General features: G+C 42.4%; 2 protein-coding genes across 3 annotated transcripts in view; one reads left to right on the top strand and one right to left on the bottom strand.

Moving 5' to 3' along the window:
- The window catches only part of SLC51B (SLC51 subunit beta), a 34,384-nt gene extending 27,680 nt beyond the window's left edge, over nucleotides 1-6,704 (top strand). The window contains exon 4 of the mRNA XM_073653410.1: nucleotides 5,765-6,704. Coding sequence (XP_073509511.1) covers nucleotides 5,765-5,981 — 217 coding nt within the window. The 3' untranslated portion in view covers nucleotides 5,982-6,704. The remainder of the gene's footprint in view (nucleotides 1-5,764) is intronic.
- RASL12 (RAS like family 12) overlaps nucleotides 5,793-18,770 on the bottom strand; it is a 91,770-nt gene continuing 78,792 nt past the window's right edge. For both annotated transcript variants that reach the window (XM_073653407.1, XM_073653409.1), the window contains exons 5-6: nucleotides 14,800-14,990; nucleotides 5,793-12,180 (exon numbers count right to left, since the gene is read on the bottom strand). In XM_073653407.1, the coding sequence (XP_073509508.1) occupies nucleotides 11,793-12,180; nucleotides 14,800-14,990 (579 nt within the window). In that variant the 3' untranslated portion in view covers nucleotides 5,793-11,792. The remainder of the gene's footprint in view (nucleotides 12,181-14,799; nucleotides 14,991-18,770) is intronic.

Here is an 18,770-nt window from a genome sequence, read left to right as displayed (position 1 = left end):
GAGTAGACTGGCTCTACCATGGCCTGGTAATCTCTACCTCTCAGACCAATAGCTGCCCGGCACCAAATCATCATTTCACTTTTCGGGGGTATGGCAATAGGGAAAGGGTCACACATTCTTACGCTACCAATCTCACCGCCGGAGAGTTCCACTTGTTGCCGTCGCATCAGTGCCCGGATCTCTTTCTGGAGCACTCGCTGCTGGCCGGAGCTGGCGTTCTTGGCAACCTGCTGTAAAATGAAAATCACCTCTGCAAGACAATTTTCAATCACATTAGTTCCTAGAGTTATCTTTGGGTGACTCTCGCGCTTGTCAATGTCCACAATGATCAGTCCCTGTGCTGCCAGTTCGACTCTACCGATTTTAATGGTCATCTCTTTAAATCCGATCTGCGGCACGGGTTGACCATTGCTGGCAATGATACTCAAGTCGTCGTCAGGGTAGCGGGTTATATCCGAGTCATTCCAGTACTGCTTGAAGAGCACGTACGGGATGGTGGTGACCTGTGACCCGGTGTCCAGTAGGGCACTCATAGGAATGCCATCCAGTACCACAGGCAAGACTGGACGTCCTCCCACATATTTGTCGCGCCAGTTCGATGGGCCTGGTGATCTTTTTCCTGGGGGTTGGCCCTCTACCCCAGGTTGTGCCAGTTTAAAGGACAGTACCTTGCCATATGTCCGGGTTGATTGCAGCGGCGGCAGATGGGTTGTCCGTCCTCGTTGTATCGGTCGCTGGGTCTTCCTCTGGCCGGTGGGGTCCTCCTTGGTCGACGCCACGGGATGTCCTCCGGTCCGGATGCCAGCTGGATCTTCCCTGGAGTGGAAACCTGTAAAGACTGCACAGTTCGGGTTAGCGCAGCAACGCATTTAGCTAGCTCTTGGACCTGATGGTGCAGGTGTGGAGCCGGGTCATTGTTCAAAGCCTGCGCATCAGCCCCCACAGGCCCTGCCGACAAGGGCGCCGCTTCCTGGTGGTAAGTGATAGCTGGGCGCCTGTGGGTCACAACGCCACCCGGTGCCGGTTCTCAGAGCACCCGGATGGCTCTGTCCTTGAACTGTGCAAAGTCCAGATGAGGATCCTGTAAGGCTATGGCCCGCAACTGGGTTCGGTGGACATTGCAATATAGTCCCTCTATAAATTGTTCGGTCAACAGCCTGTCCTCGTTTCCCACGCTGTCGGGGTCGGTCTGCTTAATGACTCTCAGGGCCTCTTGTAGGTTTAGTGCATAGTCCCTTATACTCTCATGTGCTCGCTGCTTGCACCCATAGAATTTAAGCTTAATCTCGGCTGAGGTGCGGGTATCAAAGGTGTCCCTCAGCCGGGTTAGTATCCCCGCGACAGTCCTCCTCCCAGGTGGCCAGGACTTTACCTCCCTTTGGGCTGCCCCGGTTAGTTGGGCCACCAGGATGCTCACTTTTTGCTCTTCTGTGAGGGGGTACACCTGGAAGAGGCTATCCAGCTTTTCTCTAAAGTCATTCAGGGTATGTGACTCCCCTGAGTATTGGGGTAGCCAGGCTGCTCCCGGGATATAGGGCATGGTAAAAGGCATGACTGCAGCAGCGCTGGCGCTGGCGGGGGTTGAGGCAGTGAAGCTCTCCTCCGTATCCGACATCTTCCTCCCCCCTAGTGGACCGTGGCCTACCTTGCGATGATCCTCTTCCGTAGGCCGCGGCTCCGCAGTGGATCGTCAGGGTTGAGGACCTTCCGTCGCGCTCCTGTGACGTCAGCGTCTGCTGGGCTCCTTCCAGGACCTTACGCGACGTCTGGACGTGAGGCGGGGCTTCAGTTCTCGCGCGCTTTTGGAGTCCACGCCCCTCTTCTTCCCGGCCGGCGTCTTCAAGATGGCGTCCAACGGCGGGAAAACTCCACGGAAGGCGGGAAGAAGGCTAAAAATGGCGCCGGATGGCGGGAATCTTCACCGATGGCGGGAAGAAGGCTGAAGATGGCGCCGGATGGCGGGAATCTTCGCCACAGGTAAGTTTAAAAGTCTCTTTTTTCAGGCACGCAGTACCCGGTGGTTGCAGGCACGGTATCCTGCCGACTACGCCAAAAAGCTGACGCGCCCCTGGGCCTGAGTCGCGCAGCGTTGCGCACGCGGGAGCCTACCCGGAGCCGGATCGGATAGGGGTAGTAGTCTCGTGGCGATGACCCGGTCCGTGCCCAGGGAGTCAGACTAAGTGGCGGTATATTAGCAGTAGATGTAGGACGACTACGCCACCCGTTGAATGCAGCTATGGAGCTGCCACTGCAGGGCAGACCGCTGAGGCCGGTGGAAGGATGGTGCAGCGTGGATGGTGTAACCCCCAACGGGAGGGGTATGGCCTCAGGGCAGCCGACGTGGATGATGGGGGTAGCAGGAGCCACTCAGAGACTATGCGATGTAGTTCAGGGTCTTTACTGGTGACAAAGATAGACCCTCCCGGAGTACTGGCTAGCGGTCGGGGCCTGGTCAGTCCTTGAGCAGATGGGATCCCCCTTGGCCAGGCGGAGTTGTAGGCCTCCCCAACTAATTGTACTCTTCTGGCTTCCTTGCTAGAGGCGGGTAAAGGTAGCCCACGTCCCTGAGTGTACCGTGTGGTGCTCACCCGTATGGCCGGTGACTCGGGGCCTTCTAGTGGCTTCCGCTCCACGACGGCGGTGCTGGTCCCACGCGTGTGACCGTGCCTTCGGGTTTCTTGGCCAGAGGACCTGAAATCCCCTGCCGGTCGGTTTCTGCTGCTGGGTCAGGGTTAATCCCCACAGCCTCGGACTCCGGGTCCGGTGGTAACTCTTCAATCAGGACGAGCTCTTCAGCTGCCAGCCCCTGATTCCTTTTAGCACTGCTCCCACTGAGCTCCTGATCTTTCTTTCCTAAGCTGCTCCTCTTCTTCTCTCTAACCCTGCCTCAGCCCCAGTTTTATATAGGGGAAGTCCTTCCCCTCCCAGGACCGGGCAGGAGGTGTGGCATGAATAGGATTCCTGACCAAGAGACCTCCCACCTGCTCTCAGACATAACATTGCTATTACTGTGGAGACCAGACCCCTGGGGTGCCACACTTCTCACTCAATTAAAATATCATCAAAAAGTTAATTTATTTCAGTTCTTCAATACAAAAAGTGAAACTCATATATTATATAGAGTCATTACAAACAGAGTGATCTATTTCAAGTGTTTATTTCTGTTAATGTTGATGATTATGGCTTACAGCCAATGAAAACACAGAAGTAATTATCTCAGTAAATTAGAATACTTTATAACAGCTTGAAAAATATTTTTAAAATCCGAAATGTTGTCCTACTGAAATGTATGTTTAGTAAATGCACTCAATACTTGGTCGGGGCTCCTTTTGCATCAATTACTGCATCAATGCGGCGTGGCATGGAGGCGATCAGCCTGTGGCACTGCTGAGGTGTTATGGAGCCCAGGTTGCTTTGATAGCAGCCTTCAGCTCATCTGCATTGTTGGGTCTGGTGTCTCTCATCTTCCTCTTGACAATACCCCATAGATTCTCTATGGGGTTAAGGTCAGGCGACCTTTGCTGGCCAATCAAGCACAGTGATACTGTTCTTTATAAACCAGGTATTGGTACTTTTGGCAGTGTGGACAGGGGCCAAGTCCTGATGGAGAATGAAATTTCCATCTCCAAAAAGCTTGTCAGCAGAGGGAAGCATGAAGTTCTCTAAAATGTCCTGGTAGACGGCTGCGCTGACTTTGGTCTTGATAAAACACAGTGGACCTACACCAGCAGATGACATGGCTGCCCAAACCATCACTGATTGTGGAAACTTCACACTAGACCTCAAGCAGCTTGGATTGTGGCCTCTCCACTCTTCCTCCAAACTCTGGGTCCTTTATTTCCAAAGGAAATGCTAAATTTACTTTGCATTTACTTAGTGTCAATGACTGTCTTCTGGACATCTGTCAAGTCAGCAGACTTCCCCATGATTGTGGAGCCTACTGAAACAGACTAGGGGACGCTTAGGAAGCCTTTGCAAGTGTTTTTTGTTAATTATTCCAATTTATTGAGATAATGACTTTTGTGTTTTCATTGGCTGTAAGCCATAATCATCAACATTAACAGAAATAAACACTTGAAATAGATCACTCTGTTTGTAATGACTCTATATAATATATGAGTTTTACTTTTTATGTTGAAGAACTGAAATAAATTAAGTTTTTGATGATATGCTAATTTAGTGAGATGCACCTGTAGATTAGGTCCCTATTGGTACACCTTGTCTCGGTGGGATGACTTTTATGCTTTTTTGATCAAAATAGTGTAATCTAAGTCTCCTATGTTTTTACATGTACTATTACTATTTACTTATTACACGGTATATGCTCATTTTGTGTTCTTTTTTAAATTTTGTCTGTGAAATGACCACAATGTGAACGTGCTGCTACACATTGCATGTATACCAGGTTATACTCTGGCACATTTCTTTGGTAGTGTTCAAATTCGGTTATAAAAAAAAACAGTGCGTGCATGAGATTTCTGAAATCTCATTGTTTTTTCTAGTACTGTAAAATGCAACTTCTTTTCAACCTGAAAAACGCACGAAAAAAACTGCCTCGTGTGAACATGGCTTAACTCAACCTAGCTTTAAAAAACCTAACTAGCAGAATTTGCTGCTCTATTTTGTCCTGCATAAAAGATAACACTCACAAGATCTGCCTTTAAGAGAGGCTGTCACCCAGTTGTTTAACCATTACATTTGGTCCTTTATCAAAGTTAGACCACGGCCCCACTGTCAGTATTCGGTCAGTATTTTTTCTCAGGAGTGTTAGACAAAACCAGGTGAGGAACAATCAGAGAAAAGGTGTAATAGAAACAAGTCACCAATTCTGCATTTATCACCCTCTGCTGATTTTGGCTCCCACTCCTGAGAAAAAATACTGACCGAATGCTGACCAAATACTGATAGTGGGGCCGTGGCCTTACTCGGATCCTTGTACTTGACCATTTTTCCTGCTTCCAACACATCAGCTTTAAGAACTGTTCACTTGCTACCTAATCTATAATATATTCCACCCCATTATCATAATATAATCATTGTTATTCACATCACCAGCTATTGCTATGGTACATTGCTGAATATCTTTGGTCTGATAAAGGTGAAGAATTTCTACATTTCAAAGCTATAAGGCCTGCTTCATACGTACGTGTTTAAACATGTACGTGAAAAACCAGTACTGGTGCCATCAGTGTTATCCATCAGTGTGTCATCCGTGTGGCTGGAAAAAAAACCTGACATATCTCCCTCTGTTTTGCATGCTCCATGTAAACATGCTCCATGTAAAAACAAGAACATGTGCATAGCAGCATAGGTCATAATGGGTACATGTGGTATCCGTGAAAAAAACAGATGCCACACATACTGGACACATGGACGTGTGAAGGAGGCCTAAGACTGCGTTCACACATTGTCGCTGCGTTGCGTTATTTGCACCGATCATGGTTGAGCTTCGACATTTTTGCCACAGTTATGGGAAATTGCATCAAAATGATGCGTTTCTACCACGACTGTAGCTAAAGACCAGAGCGTGACCGCAACGTGTGAACACAGCCTAAGACACACTCAGATCCTCTCTCACTAACGACAAATCATTATGTTCAGTTACCAGGCAAGATGCAATGGCACACAACATAAATCTGATCTACGGTGGCTTTTATTCTCATGTCTTCTAACACCTATCCGTCGTTCTGGCATGAACACCTCCAAATTCTAGTCTAGGCTGTAGCTCCACTCAGATTCTTTAATAGTTTTACTCTTCTTACAGAAAAAGGAAAATGATTGCCATGTATAAGATGAGCATGGCTACAAAAAAAGAAGACGACTCTGAGGGCAAACAGGCTGTGTTGACGCTGGAAAAAGAGAACCTATCACAAGAGGACGCTCAACTCAAGAAGGAAGTTCAACACGGTGACATCACAGTGCAGTGGAAGGACGGGCAGATCACTTCTCTATACACCGATGCTCCAGAGGAGGACGTATAACACTGCTGGGACATATCTACTATGTTCCCACTGGAGAGCACCAGGTCATCTTCAGTAGATCTACCCAATATTTCAGACCAGCAGTATGGTGGCAGGGAATAATGATGTTCCTAATACAGTCTTGTTCCACTTGGGACTTACACGGATTAGCTCAATATTAAATTGTGCTACTGGATATAGGATGTATTCATAGAATGTTTCTCATACATACTGGGTCACTTCTTGGCAGGATTTTGAAGGTACCATAGAACTGGTTTCCTTATATTTATTTCAGATTGCTCTCGCTCTACAAAATGTTCAATGCTACTTTCTCTTTGGGAATGACATCATGTGATAGTACAATGAACTTTCCCTACATAATTGTTATTGTTTTTTTTATTATGCACAGTACAAAGGACGATCCAAGTCTGTAAAAAAAAAAAAATAAGTCACAATGTTACTTTATAGCTTTCATCTTCATAACTTCTCTCTACATGAATGTAGAACATAAAGTAACCAACACTTCACCTTTGTTACAGAAGGAACATTACATCAATGTACTTAGGGCATTGTAGGATGAGTAGTGAGGTTTTTGTTGTTTGGAGTTTAGCTTTATGTTCCTAAAAGGTTTTTTTTGTTATTGGCTTCAGCAATCTGGATCTTGTTCAAAAATACAATTTTTCTATGTAACCATTTTATATCGCCCTCTCTGTCATGTAGAATAAACATACATTTGGCCTCTGATGTTTTAATAATTGTTCTCTAAACTGATTAATGTATCTGGGAGCCTAAGATCTGATACAATAATGGGCAACAAAGTCCAGAAGAAGACAAGCCCATTTACAGGCAACCTGTCAGAAACTTTAACCACCAAACCATTTATATGCCTCTGTAGTCCTTTAAAAGATTAGCTAGTTGATCCCTTTATGACTGCCAAAGCACTGCTCCGACAATGAGAAATCTCATCTTGACATTCAGTATACATCAGTGCATTGTGACATGACGATTCACTAAGATCTTAGCCTCATGCTCTATTCCATATCTAGTGCCCCCCTCCTCTGATTATTTGACAGGTCGTTGGCAGTGTTCCAGAGCCCACGACATGTCACCAGCCGGAAGGTGGTGTTAGGCTGGGAATACAGAGTGAGGCTGAAGAGCTGGAAGTGCAACGTCACGCCCTAATGCACCTCCAGACTCATGTATAGAGAACTTCACAACATGATTTCCTGCTATTGGAGCTGAGCTTTGGCTTATCTTTTAAATAACTACCAAAATCACTGTGTAGCCCTAGACTAAAGCTTACTTTGAAACAAATCACTTGCTACTAAGGTCTATTTTTAAGTTTTGATATGATTATATACACGGTATGTGGCAATAACCTAGAGGACATGCATGGACATTGGACAACCAATCCAAAGTACATACAGTGCTCACAATAAATGAGTACATACCCTTTTGAAAAGTAATATTTTAATCAATATCTCCATGAACACGAGCAATTTTCAAACTTTTGACAAGACTGAGCTTCATAGAACATCTTTTTAACCCATTACATGAAAGTAAAATTAATAATGTAACTCTCAATACAGCCTCTTCAGTTTTTAAGGACGGCACCAAGTCTTCTAGGTATGGAATGAACAAGTTGGCGATATAGTGCAGCATCTATCTTTTTCCATTCTTCAAGAACGACCTCTTTTAGAGCCTTGATGCTCAACTTGTCTCTTCAGAATTCCCCGTAGATTTTTCCCCATATCAGGAGACATACTTTTAACACTGAATCACTTTCGCCCTGTTCTTCTTCAGAAGTATAACAGTGGCCTTTGATGTGTGTTTTGGATCATTGTTATGTTTGAAAAGTACACGTCACTTCAACTTATGGTAGCATCTTCTCTTATATAGAGCAGTACACCTGTGAATTCATGATAACAAAAATGAAATGTAGTTCCCTGACACCAGAAGCACTCATAAGGTCACTGCCACCACCATTTTTCACTGTAGGCACCATGCATTTTTCTTTGTACTCCTTACCTTTGCGACACCACACAGTGTTGAAGCTATCAAGTCCAAAAACATATATCTTGGTTCCAGTAGTCTTCATATTTTTCAGCATGGGCCCTGGCAAATTTTAGGCGGGCTTTTTTGCCCGTGGGCTTTAGGAGAGGCTTTCTTCATGGACCACACCCTTGCGTGCCATTCATCTGCAGTGTACACCATATTATGTTAAGGGAAACACTCACCCTGGTTTGGCTTTCTAATTCTTTAGCTCCCTGCAGTGAACTTACATGTCGATTTTCTTCAACCCTTCTCATTACTGCTCCTATTTAAGTGTTAACTTCTGTGGTCGGCCTGGACATGTTTGTCTGATGGTTGCAGTTCCCTCTCTGTAAAAGTTTTGTATCACTTTTTCTACAGTATTCTGACTGACAAGTAAACCTTTGCTGATCTTCTTGTAGCCTTCACCTTTCTTGTGTAAAAAAAAATATTTCCTTTCCCAGGTCTTGACACATTTCTCTTCCATGTGGTGCCATTGCAGACAGCATGAAATAAGATACAGTTTTCTTTGTTAAGAAACTCCCTTTTATAGTCAATTGTCTGCTGGACACCTGTTTACTCAATAATTACACTTACCTGTGGTTGAATTCTTGTTAATTAGAATTGTGTAGTTTAAGCTTTAGCTTTCCCCCTAAAACTTTCATTGGGGTTATTCATTTATGCAACATAGTCTTGAATGAATTTTTAGGAAAATTACTTTTTTGGGTGTGAAAAATAACAATATTAATTTTGCAATCAATGGCCCACATTTGTGGGTGTATTTTGTGGTATGGCATTCCATAGAAAATCATGATTGTAAAAGAAAACTAAAGATTTTCTAACAAATCTGTATGGAAGTTTATATGATCATAATTCAGGACACTTAAGATAATGCCTGCTGTGAATTATGAGCAGTATGGAACTCCCAAAGCAAACTTTGGGACCGATAATATAGTGCAATGAGGTGAAAAAGCAGTTTTATGAACACAAAAGTGTGATTACATATGTGAATGTATCTATATAATTGTGTCAGATTAATCTTACATCCCAAACATTACAAATTGATTTTCTTATTACATATTTTTACAACATCTAATTGTCTCAAAATTACGACATTTAAAAAAATGCATTTTTTCCTGCTTTTCATTATAGTGTGAATAGCGAAACATGAAAGTGCTCTGCTCTCAGATTTCCAATCTTCTTTTATCCATGTTTTATTCATTTAATATAAACAGTCATCGATAACAACAGATGGTGAGAAAGTGCTCACATAGAGTTCACTAGCTGTAAATATCTTGCTCGTGGATTATACGTACATACTTTTTTTTTTTTAAGTGTCACTAGATTTTTTAATAACTTTACATTTTTTAGGTGAGAAATTGTAAAAACTCCATCATGAAGATTTCAAATAAAAAGGGGCATTTCAATTTCTGATCATGGCACCATTTTCTCGAAAACCAATTCCGCATCATTCAATGTTTCTATTGACCATATAGTTGTCATATGAAAGTAACACCAATAAATGGAGGAATGTGGCCAGTTTGGGTCTGCACCACTGAATCCAAGTGCTGAGCCACAATTCTCAAGATCGGTGAGCAATTACTGTGGAGCTGCAGAGTTTTTGCTTACTTGCTATTAGTAAAGACTGACTGTATGGCACCATTTGCAATGGTATTTTGATACCTAAAATTGGGTGCGCAGAAATAATAATGCGTTTCTGATTAAATAAAAAAAATAATCTTGCCAGGCAGCTAATACAGTAAGTTTCCCAGAGAATGGACAAGATTGGCGGAGTGTATAAGGGAATATTGAGCTTGAGTAAACAACTGTAAGGCTGCATCGAACATTGTATCAGGTTAATTAGGGGTATGTACGCATAATCGACAACTTTTTGTGCAGGCCATCCAAGAGTATTCTCTATTTGAAAAATTTTATTTAGTACACTTTCCTTTAATCTGTCTCACCCACTCCATGCCATGTTGCCCGCCCCAATGTTTGATTGAGCACCTGGGCTTTGTCTAATGGAGGAGCATCCCAGCTCCATCACAGGCAAAAATATCATTGCAAGGGTCCCAAAGATTTTGGGAGGCTATGAGGGTCCCCAAGAGATTTATTTGTTGGAGTCAGGGAGCCCTCCACTTTTCCCACTAGACTCCCAGTAGTCTTGGAAAGTATGGCAGTATTTTTTAGACAAACATCATTTCTTAAAATTGAAAGGCTAGGGTCTGTGTCCTTCATCTTTTAGCATGGCGTAACTTGAAGCTCATGGGACCCAATGCAAAATTTCTAACAATGCCACAAAGTATCACAGGTCGGTAATAGTGAAAGTTTTTTCATATGGGCCAAAGGGACCTTTTGGCTCCCTTAGGCTCCAGGGCCCAGGTGCAATTACAACCCCTGCACCTAATATAGTTACACCACTGTCTTTTAGGACTCAAGTAATGTTAAGCAGAGGAGTCTATGGAAGCTGCAAGCAGCTAATTGATTTTAGAGGACATACAGTCCTTATGAGAATTAATGCATGCAAATGGTCTTTCCTTGGAAACTGATAAAAAAAAACATTTACAGTTGAAGGACACCCCACATTTGATGTCTCCTCATGATGGATTCTGGAATGGTGCTGTGTATAACAGAAGCTGGCAATGAGCAAACTTCAGCTGTCAGCAGGAGGCAGCAAGTACATTCCAAGTGCTCATCACAATCCAGAACCAAACATAACTCTGATAAAATAGCGTAGGATGAATGGTTGGCAACCAACATAGTCTGAACATCTGGATAACACATGATCATCAGAAGTGGAATATTCAGTGAAGACGTATAAATGCTTTGACATATAATTCCATTTTTTTTACAATCTGTTTTTCCCAAATCTGGGTATGTATAACATATATTGGCACATAGCATTCATGTTTCAGGAAAAAGATGACCTTCAGCTCTATCTAATTTTTTTCTGATGAATTAAAGAACTGTCAGTGAAATAAAAAGCTGCAGTGTAAAGTGGACGCATCATATTCAGATCCTCCAACTAAATGTAGTTTTTCTAACATCCAATTAAGGTAGCAGTAAGAGCTATACTCTGTTCTCACCAACATTGTGACTTCAATTCATAGAGAAGCTACCACAGATATGCTGAACTCAAACAGATGCAAATAGATTGCCACAAACATTGAAGGATCCTACCAATCATAGAGGACATTTCATCAAAACTGGCACTATGTCAGTCTTGATGAAGTAAAAGATGCACCGAATTCATTAAGAGGCACATACCACGTAATTAATTTGGTGCCTCTTCTGAGTGATGTGCGCGGAGCCAGAAATACAGTATTTTTCGAATAAAAAATGCCACCACTTTTCATGAATTGGACGCGCTGGCATGACCATGCCCCATCCCAGCTCCACCCCAGCTCTGTCAGACCCCAGTTATGAAAAATAAGGTTTGCAGCACTTCGGAGTCTCCAGTAAAACTATTCCTAAATTTAGTAAATATGGCCTGGACTGGCAGTGAGATGACAGCTAGCGAAAGGTAAAGATGCTTGACAGCAATAAAGCCATGCTCTTTCCCATCCCTCTCTGTGTTATTTATTAGATTTTTATAAAAAATAAATTTTGGGGAATGACTACTTTTCTAGGCTCTATACAATACATTTGCTTTGACTGCATTGTCATAACTTTTAACTTAAAATGCTTTTTGATTGAAGTAAGAGGTCAATCTCATCACCATTCAAAGTAGTCTACAGTCCGTACCATAAATAGAGACCAAGCATGTGTTAAGTTCACTTCTCATATTAGGGCTTCTTGAAATTAAAAGATCTTGAAACCTTTCAGGAGGGTGAGCGTTGGTGCCTTGCGTTTGCTCATTGCTCTGGACGACTTCACGGTGACAAGTTTGGCTTGGGCCACAGAAGGAATTTCCTTGTAGCCCAGAGGGGACAAAGTGCTAAGTGTAGGCATTCCATGGCGGCTGGAGGGTGACGAAGAAGACATAGGAGGCAACCCAAGAAGTGCCCTCTCCTCGGTGATGTAGAGTGGAGGCCTTAAGGATGCACATCTATCTGCTTCTCTCCTCACCTCCTGTATGGCATCAAAAAACACTTGTTGCACCAGCCGGAAATCCAGACAGGCAGAGACTTCGCGGAACAGGCAGCCATGGCGGTTTGCCAAAGCTGAACCATCTGCTATACTGACCTGTCTGAGAGAGCACAGAGAAATACGTCTTGGTTATCCATGACATCACAAAATGCATTAAATAAAGATTATGACCAGTAAATCTTCCTTTTCATATCTGCCAACACATAAAATCCACAAGTTCTCTTATGTTCTCCATTTTAGAGATTTTATAATGTTATTCCTGACTTAAATCCAGTTACTTGACAAAATGTTCAGAATATGAGTTATTATAGGAAACAATCTAATCCTCTATCGAAAATGCTTACTCTTTGGTTGAGAAATGGTTCATAACTAAAAGAGTCCAAATGATCCTTTGAAAAATTTAAGTTTTTTCTCATTGGTGTTAAAAAGGTTGTACAGGATCTCTTCCAAGATATAGTAGCACATCTGTCCCCTATTTGTATGTGGTATTGCAGCTCAGCCCAAGCCTCTTGATGGAGAGGAGGTGAAATAACAGACAGAACCCATAGAAAAGTGTGGAAGAAAGTAACCATGTTTTAAGAATGGCATGGCAATTCTTTGGTATCTATTTATATTATGCTTTTTACATTATGTAGCTACAAATGAAAACATAGTTTTTCTACCCTCCATTAGATCTCATTTGGTGAATGATTGAACAATCAATAATGGGGTTGTCCACTACTCGGACAACCACTTCTCAATCAGCAACACTTATACTCACTTCCAGTGTCGGCGCTGTTCCAGCAGTTTCAGCACTGGCGCTCCCGGAACTCATGACACATTGTTATGTCATGTGAGCCCTTCACCCAATCAGCGCTGGTTTCACTCTCCCTGCCTTCAGATGAATCAAACATCTAGCGGAAGTAACTGGCCAGCCGTAGTTCTGACTTCCTCTTGATGTCTTATTTTTCATTACGCTGGGAGAGTGGAGCAAGTGCTGACTGGGCAAAAGGATCCCTTGACATAGCAATGTGATGCGAGCCCCAGGAGAGAGAGTGCCGACACTGCTGGAACAGCACCGGAGGTGAGTATAAGGGTTGTCATTTGACTGGGGGCAAACATGCTGATTGAGACAGGGTTGTCCGAGTAGTGGACAACTCCTTTAAGGAAAGGTCACTGAAACTAGTGGAGCCACATCAGCCTTTTACATTTACAGTTTTCTAAATGTTGTGGAAGTAGTTGTAGATCACATTTTAATACCTGATCTCCGTGACTATGAGCAAAGCAATCTCATAGGATACAGTGGGAGAAGAGCAGAGATCCTGGCTGAACAGGAGGAGGAAGAAGAAGAAAAAGAGAAAGCATCTTACTTTGGCTACAACACAGGTCACGTATTCCATGTTTGCTGCGGCTACATTACAGTATAATGCATGTGGATGGGGTTGCAATTAAACCCAAAGTCAAAGTTTACTGGGGCTGTGACAAACAAATTACAAAAGTTGTAACTAGCATGATATTTTCCAGTGACCCTAAAATTATTGGCCTATAGGTTTAACCTCTATTGTGGGCAATGGATTTGAGGGATTTTTTTAAGAGGTGAAATCTTGGGAGTTTATTAATGAAATAACTTCATTACCAAGTGGCAACATGGATTTATGAAGGATCAGTCCCATCAAACTAATCTGATAAACTTCTATGTGAAGGTACGTTCCAGACTAGACCAGTGTAAGGGTGTGGATGTTGTCCATCTGGATTTTTAAGGTACTTAATAGTGTCACATAAACGTTTAGTACATAACATGAAAGAAATAAATGAAAAAATATGTGTAATTGGGTTAACAACTGTCTCAGTAATGGAAAACAAAGTGTGATTAACAGTGGGGTACAAAAGGGGTCAGTATTGGGCCCTCCACCTTTTTAACTTTTCTATTAATGATCTTGTTGAGGGTATATAGAGTGAAATTTTAATACTGTATATGACTTGTGTCACTGCTAAAGTTACTGTATAGCTCCAGCCTTAAGTGGCTCATAATTTCCACACCAATGTCTTTCAGGTCCCCAGCTTCAACAATCCATATACATAGGTTTCTGTCCATATGATTTGTCATTCAATGAGATGGCACTTCACATCAGCAGGCTCCCACCAACAAAGATTAGATGAGACTCCAAATTACAGCAAAGGAAATGATCACTTAAATTGCTGTTATTTCCCCACCTGTATTGTGCCAATCCCCATAAGTCGCCATAAGATAAAAATGATGACACATTTTTTGCATGCATTCTACTGTTCCTATTATTCCTCTTTAAGATATATGAATAAACTCGCAATCTACAACCATTATTAATGTTGTCAATGGGGTGTGTCCCTATACACTTTGACACTACCCAAACAGTGGTGAAAGTGCCAGAATGTTTTGGGACTCATCTTGCCGGCAAGAAAAATGGTAACATTCGGTTATTAATTTATTCAAATATTTCCAGGAAGAGTAACAGAAGAACAGCACAATATAGAGTATCAAGAAAGTATACTCCAGAATTTATATTTAACAGGGAATACAAGTATTTACTAAAACAGACATGACAGCACAGCTAACAGCTCCTGATTAAAGGAGAAAGGATAAAGAAGGAGACATGTTCCTTTTAATGATTGGGTGACTTTATGCCGTACTGTTTGTACTGCTTCAATGTGTACCACATGTCCGTTCAGACAGATAGCAGTATTATGAATAGTATGGGGATACCTATATCGATCCATATCAAGCTTGTTCCCTAGTAGCAGAACTGGGCTCTCATGTACGGCTCCCTTGTTATACCGAGAGATGATCTCTAGATATTGGCAGCATGCTTCAAAACTCTGCCTGTTATCAATGCTGTATACCACCAGAAAAGCATTAGCCCAGTGTAAGTAGCGCTCAGGATTCATTGGACCATCCTACAACAAAAAGAAAAGAAATTGATGAAAATTAAGCTTTTAAGATATTTAATTTATTTATTTAATAGCAAAATGGAAAGAAGCAATACCACAAAAAATACAATACAATACTATAGATATATCTCCCAAGAGGGACAAACCTTGTAGCGCACATAAGAAGCGGTGCTATTTTTTGGTCCCACCCCTCACCACACCCCGTAGTCACACCTATTAACAACTTCTTTCTACCTTGGCAAGAGGAGATGTCAGAGGGGGCATGATGGCAGTGAGGGACATTCCACAGACGTAAAGCAGGGCATAGACCCAAATCCGGCACTGTCCTGCTGTATCCAAGACGGATGGGACCTATTGAGTGATTTTTCATTCATTCATTCATAGTTGTAGCCATAACCTTTTCACTCTTACATAAGCCTCACTATATGAGGCCTCATCCAGACGTCAATGTTGTCTGTGTTTCTCACGTGGCCAGTCCTCATCCAGATGACAGGTTTGCATGTTTGTGTCAGGTGTTTTTCACAGATGCAACTTATACCCAATGGTGCTATTTACATGTCTGTGTTTTTTCGCGGACCATGTGTCAGTACAAAAGTCACAGGGACATATCTGTTTTTTTCCAGCACCACGGATGAAAAAAACCAATACAAGTCTATGGGTCCATGGAAACACATACAGCATACGGATGGCATCAGGGCAAAGTATAGGAGAAGCTTTGTCATTAATTTACTTAATTATCCATCTGTGTAAAACAAAGATGACACACTAATGGTAAAAGTGACACACAGACCATACACTATGACACACTAATCCAAAACACTGATGACTCCGGTACCATTTTATCACATACATGTTGTGAGGCAGTGAGGGGGATCATATGCGAGGGACGGTATGTATCCCCCAGGATGCGCATAGAGGCATATTGAACCCGCTGGAGCGTATTACAATCACAGACACAGCTGTGGTTGCAGTGCAAAACAAAAGTAAGTTTGGACTTGGTCAAGCTCTTTGACTAAGTCAGATTTAAGAAAACCCGGCATGGGTTTTTATTTTTGGAGTGATTAAAAGGATGGCAGTGGGGCGGGTCACTCCCTCCAGCCCGGGTCTTATGAGTGGCTCATGGCCACAGTTTTCCATTTAATCCTGTAGCAAAGGTTTGGGTGTGTCAGTGTTTTGTTTGCTAGCTGCCGAGCAGGAGGCTCTGTGCACTGCAAGCCTTGGTGAAAGCACAACACAGGCCTGTGAAGGCAACGTAACTGGCACACCTCAGAGCTGCTGTCGCCCGTAGCAACCAGTTTACACTGACTGTTTGGACCACCCGGCTGCAATCCGGAGGACACCATTTGCATTTAAGTTGTGAGTTTTTGCAAATAAAGACATTTAAGTTGAACTTTCCTTTGGTCACTGCCTCATTACCGCACAGTGTGAACACCGCTGCACTACAGTGTTTAAACACGGATGAGTAAATGAGGCCTGAGGCTTTTTTTGCGAGATGAGCAGTAGTTTTTTTTAAGTGCCTTTTTGCCAAACATATCTGGCAATGTGCACAAACAGTGTAAATGTTTTTTGGGGCTTTTTATCTTTATGTTTTCTGCAGGTGTTCGCACCAAACTACGTCATGAGTTTGATTATTGCTGCATTTTTTTAAGCCTTTTCCTTTTTATTTGAGGCGCTTTTGGTGCAGATTTCAAGCAGCGTTTTTAATGCGTTTTTTATGGTACGGAAAAGCTTTGATTCTTGATTTAAAAATGCAAGTGTGTTTTTACATTTTTTTCAGACTCATCATACAAGCTTATAGAAAAAAAACACCAAAACACACAGATCAATAGTATCAGTCAGGAGTTTTTCTGAAATCATATCAGATTTTCTTCGATAGGTCAGCAGATTTTCTGCGCAAGAAAATGTAGGATTTATACTTTGCTTGAACTCAGCCTAACTGTCCAAGCAAATTGATGTGATTTCATGAAAACTCCTGCTCATTGTGTGTCATCTAAAGGTGCTGTTGAACTGTGCGGATTTTTTTTTTTTCATTATAAACTTTTATGCAAAGCCTGAAAAAAAAAAAAAACACATGAAAACAAAAGAAAAAACACAGTAGCTTTTTTTAAAGAAGCACTCCATCCATCAAAACTTTTATCCTCAATATATTGCAATCATCACATTATATAGCACTGTGTACTTACAATTGCTCATTTTCCTTTTTACCCAGCTAAACTTCTAAGTTCTATGTAGTGATAGAAGGAGGTCTCTTTTCCCTGCATGAGTCATCACTGCCAAAGTCCATGGCAGGAGGGGGAGGAGGGAGCAGCTGGGTCAAGGGTTGAAGAGGGGGATGACTCATGCAGGGAAAAGAGACTTCTTTCTAGACAGAGCAGAGACAAAAGAAGAATTAACTGGGTAAAAAGGCAAAATGAGCAATTGTAAGTGCACAGTGCTGTGTAATATGATGATTGCAATATATTAAGAGGATAAAAACTTTGATGGGAGGAGGAGTGCTTCTTTAGGTGCAGAATCAAAGCTTTTCTGTACTATAAAAAACCTTTAAAAACAATGCTTCAAGTCTATACCAAAAAAGCATCAAATAGAGGGGAAAAGGCCTAAAAATAATGACCCAAAATTGCAATATTCAGAGAAGATTGATATCAGGAAGCTTGGTGTGGACACCAGCAGAAAAAAATGCAGCTTTTACTCTACAGGTAAACATGGCCTCAACTTTACATTTTTCTAAAATTTTTTTATGGATTTAACCCTTTCACGACATGCGCCGTACATGTACATGTCTCTCCCTGAGATGTGGGCTCCGGCGCTGAGCCCGCACCTTTCTGGGGACATGACAGCTGATCTGATCAGCTGTCATGTGCCCCTAACAGCCGCAGGTGGAAACGCTGGACTTCATTGTATAACTACTTTCTAGCTAGCCTGTGCTCTGTATCTAACTCTGTTAGTTTGCTTGGTCTACGGACCTCTATGTTCTATATATTTTGTTTGTTTGTCTGTCTGCTACTATTTCTGTTAGGAGGTGTCCCATTTTCCTACCAGTCCTTAGTACTTGTAGGGATTCCTTCCCCACATCTATAGGTCTCCGTACAGACTAGCTTAGGACTTTAGCAGGTCTGATCGCAGGATCAGGTCCCCTGTTACATCGTAGGGATAAAGCTGAGTTCTATCGTAGGGACAGATCTCCTCTCTTTCCTTAGCTCTGGTAGCAGAACATAACAAGTATGGCTGGACATCAAAATGAGACTATCACCAGCAGGAAATACCAGCAGGGGGAAAGAATATAAAGCCACACCCAAAAGTTGATAGGGCAGACAAATGAGCAAATGAAAACACCTGTTACCCTAAAATACTGCAGCAAGAATAACACAAACTAAACACCTGGAGAAAAGGTGGATCTGCTTGTGGGTCAGCGGACAGAGAAGCTAACCACAACGCACAGGCTCAGGGGTTCGAGTCCAGGTGCATGACAGTAATTTTATAGGAATTAAAAAGTCTCTGACCTCTAGAATACAAGTATATAGAAATGCACTGTTTTATAGAGATGTATCTCTATGTACCAGTACATTAAGGCAGTATTGAAGGAGCATAAAATACTTTTTAAAGTATAGAAAATTATTTTCTTTGCAACAGTGCAGCCTGTGGCTTATAGCTTTTGCTGCTGCTCACAGTGTTGCAGATTGGGGGTTCGATTCCCAAGGAGACCAGACTTCAAGAAAGGAGAATAATTATTTATTCATATGACTTTAAACGGAACTTGTCAGGTCCCCTGTGCCCTCCAATTCATCA

The sequence above is a fragment of the Phyllobates terribilis genome, unplaced genomic scaffold, assembly GCF_046119375.1.
Source record: "Phyllobates terribilis strain yellow unplaced genomic scaffold, ASM4611937v1 Scaffold_11__3_contigs__length_659146591, whole genome shotgun sequence".
Lineage (NCBI taxonomy): Eukaryota > Metazoa > Chordata > Amphibia > Anura > Dendrobatidae > Phyllobates > Phyllobates terribilis.
Note: the sequence above shows the minus strand (reverse complement) of the source record. Positions and strands in the feature narration are given on the sequence as shown.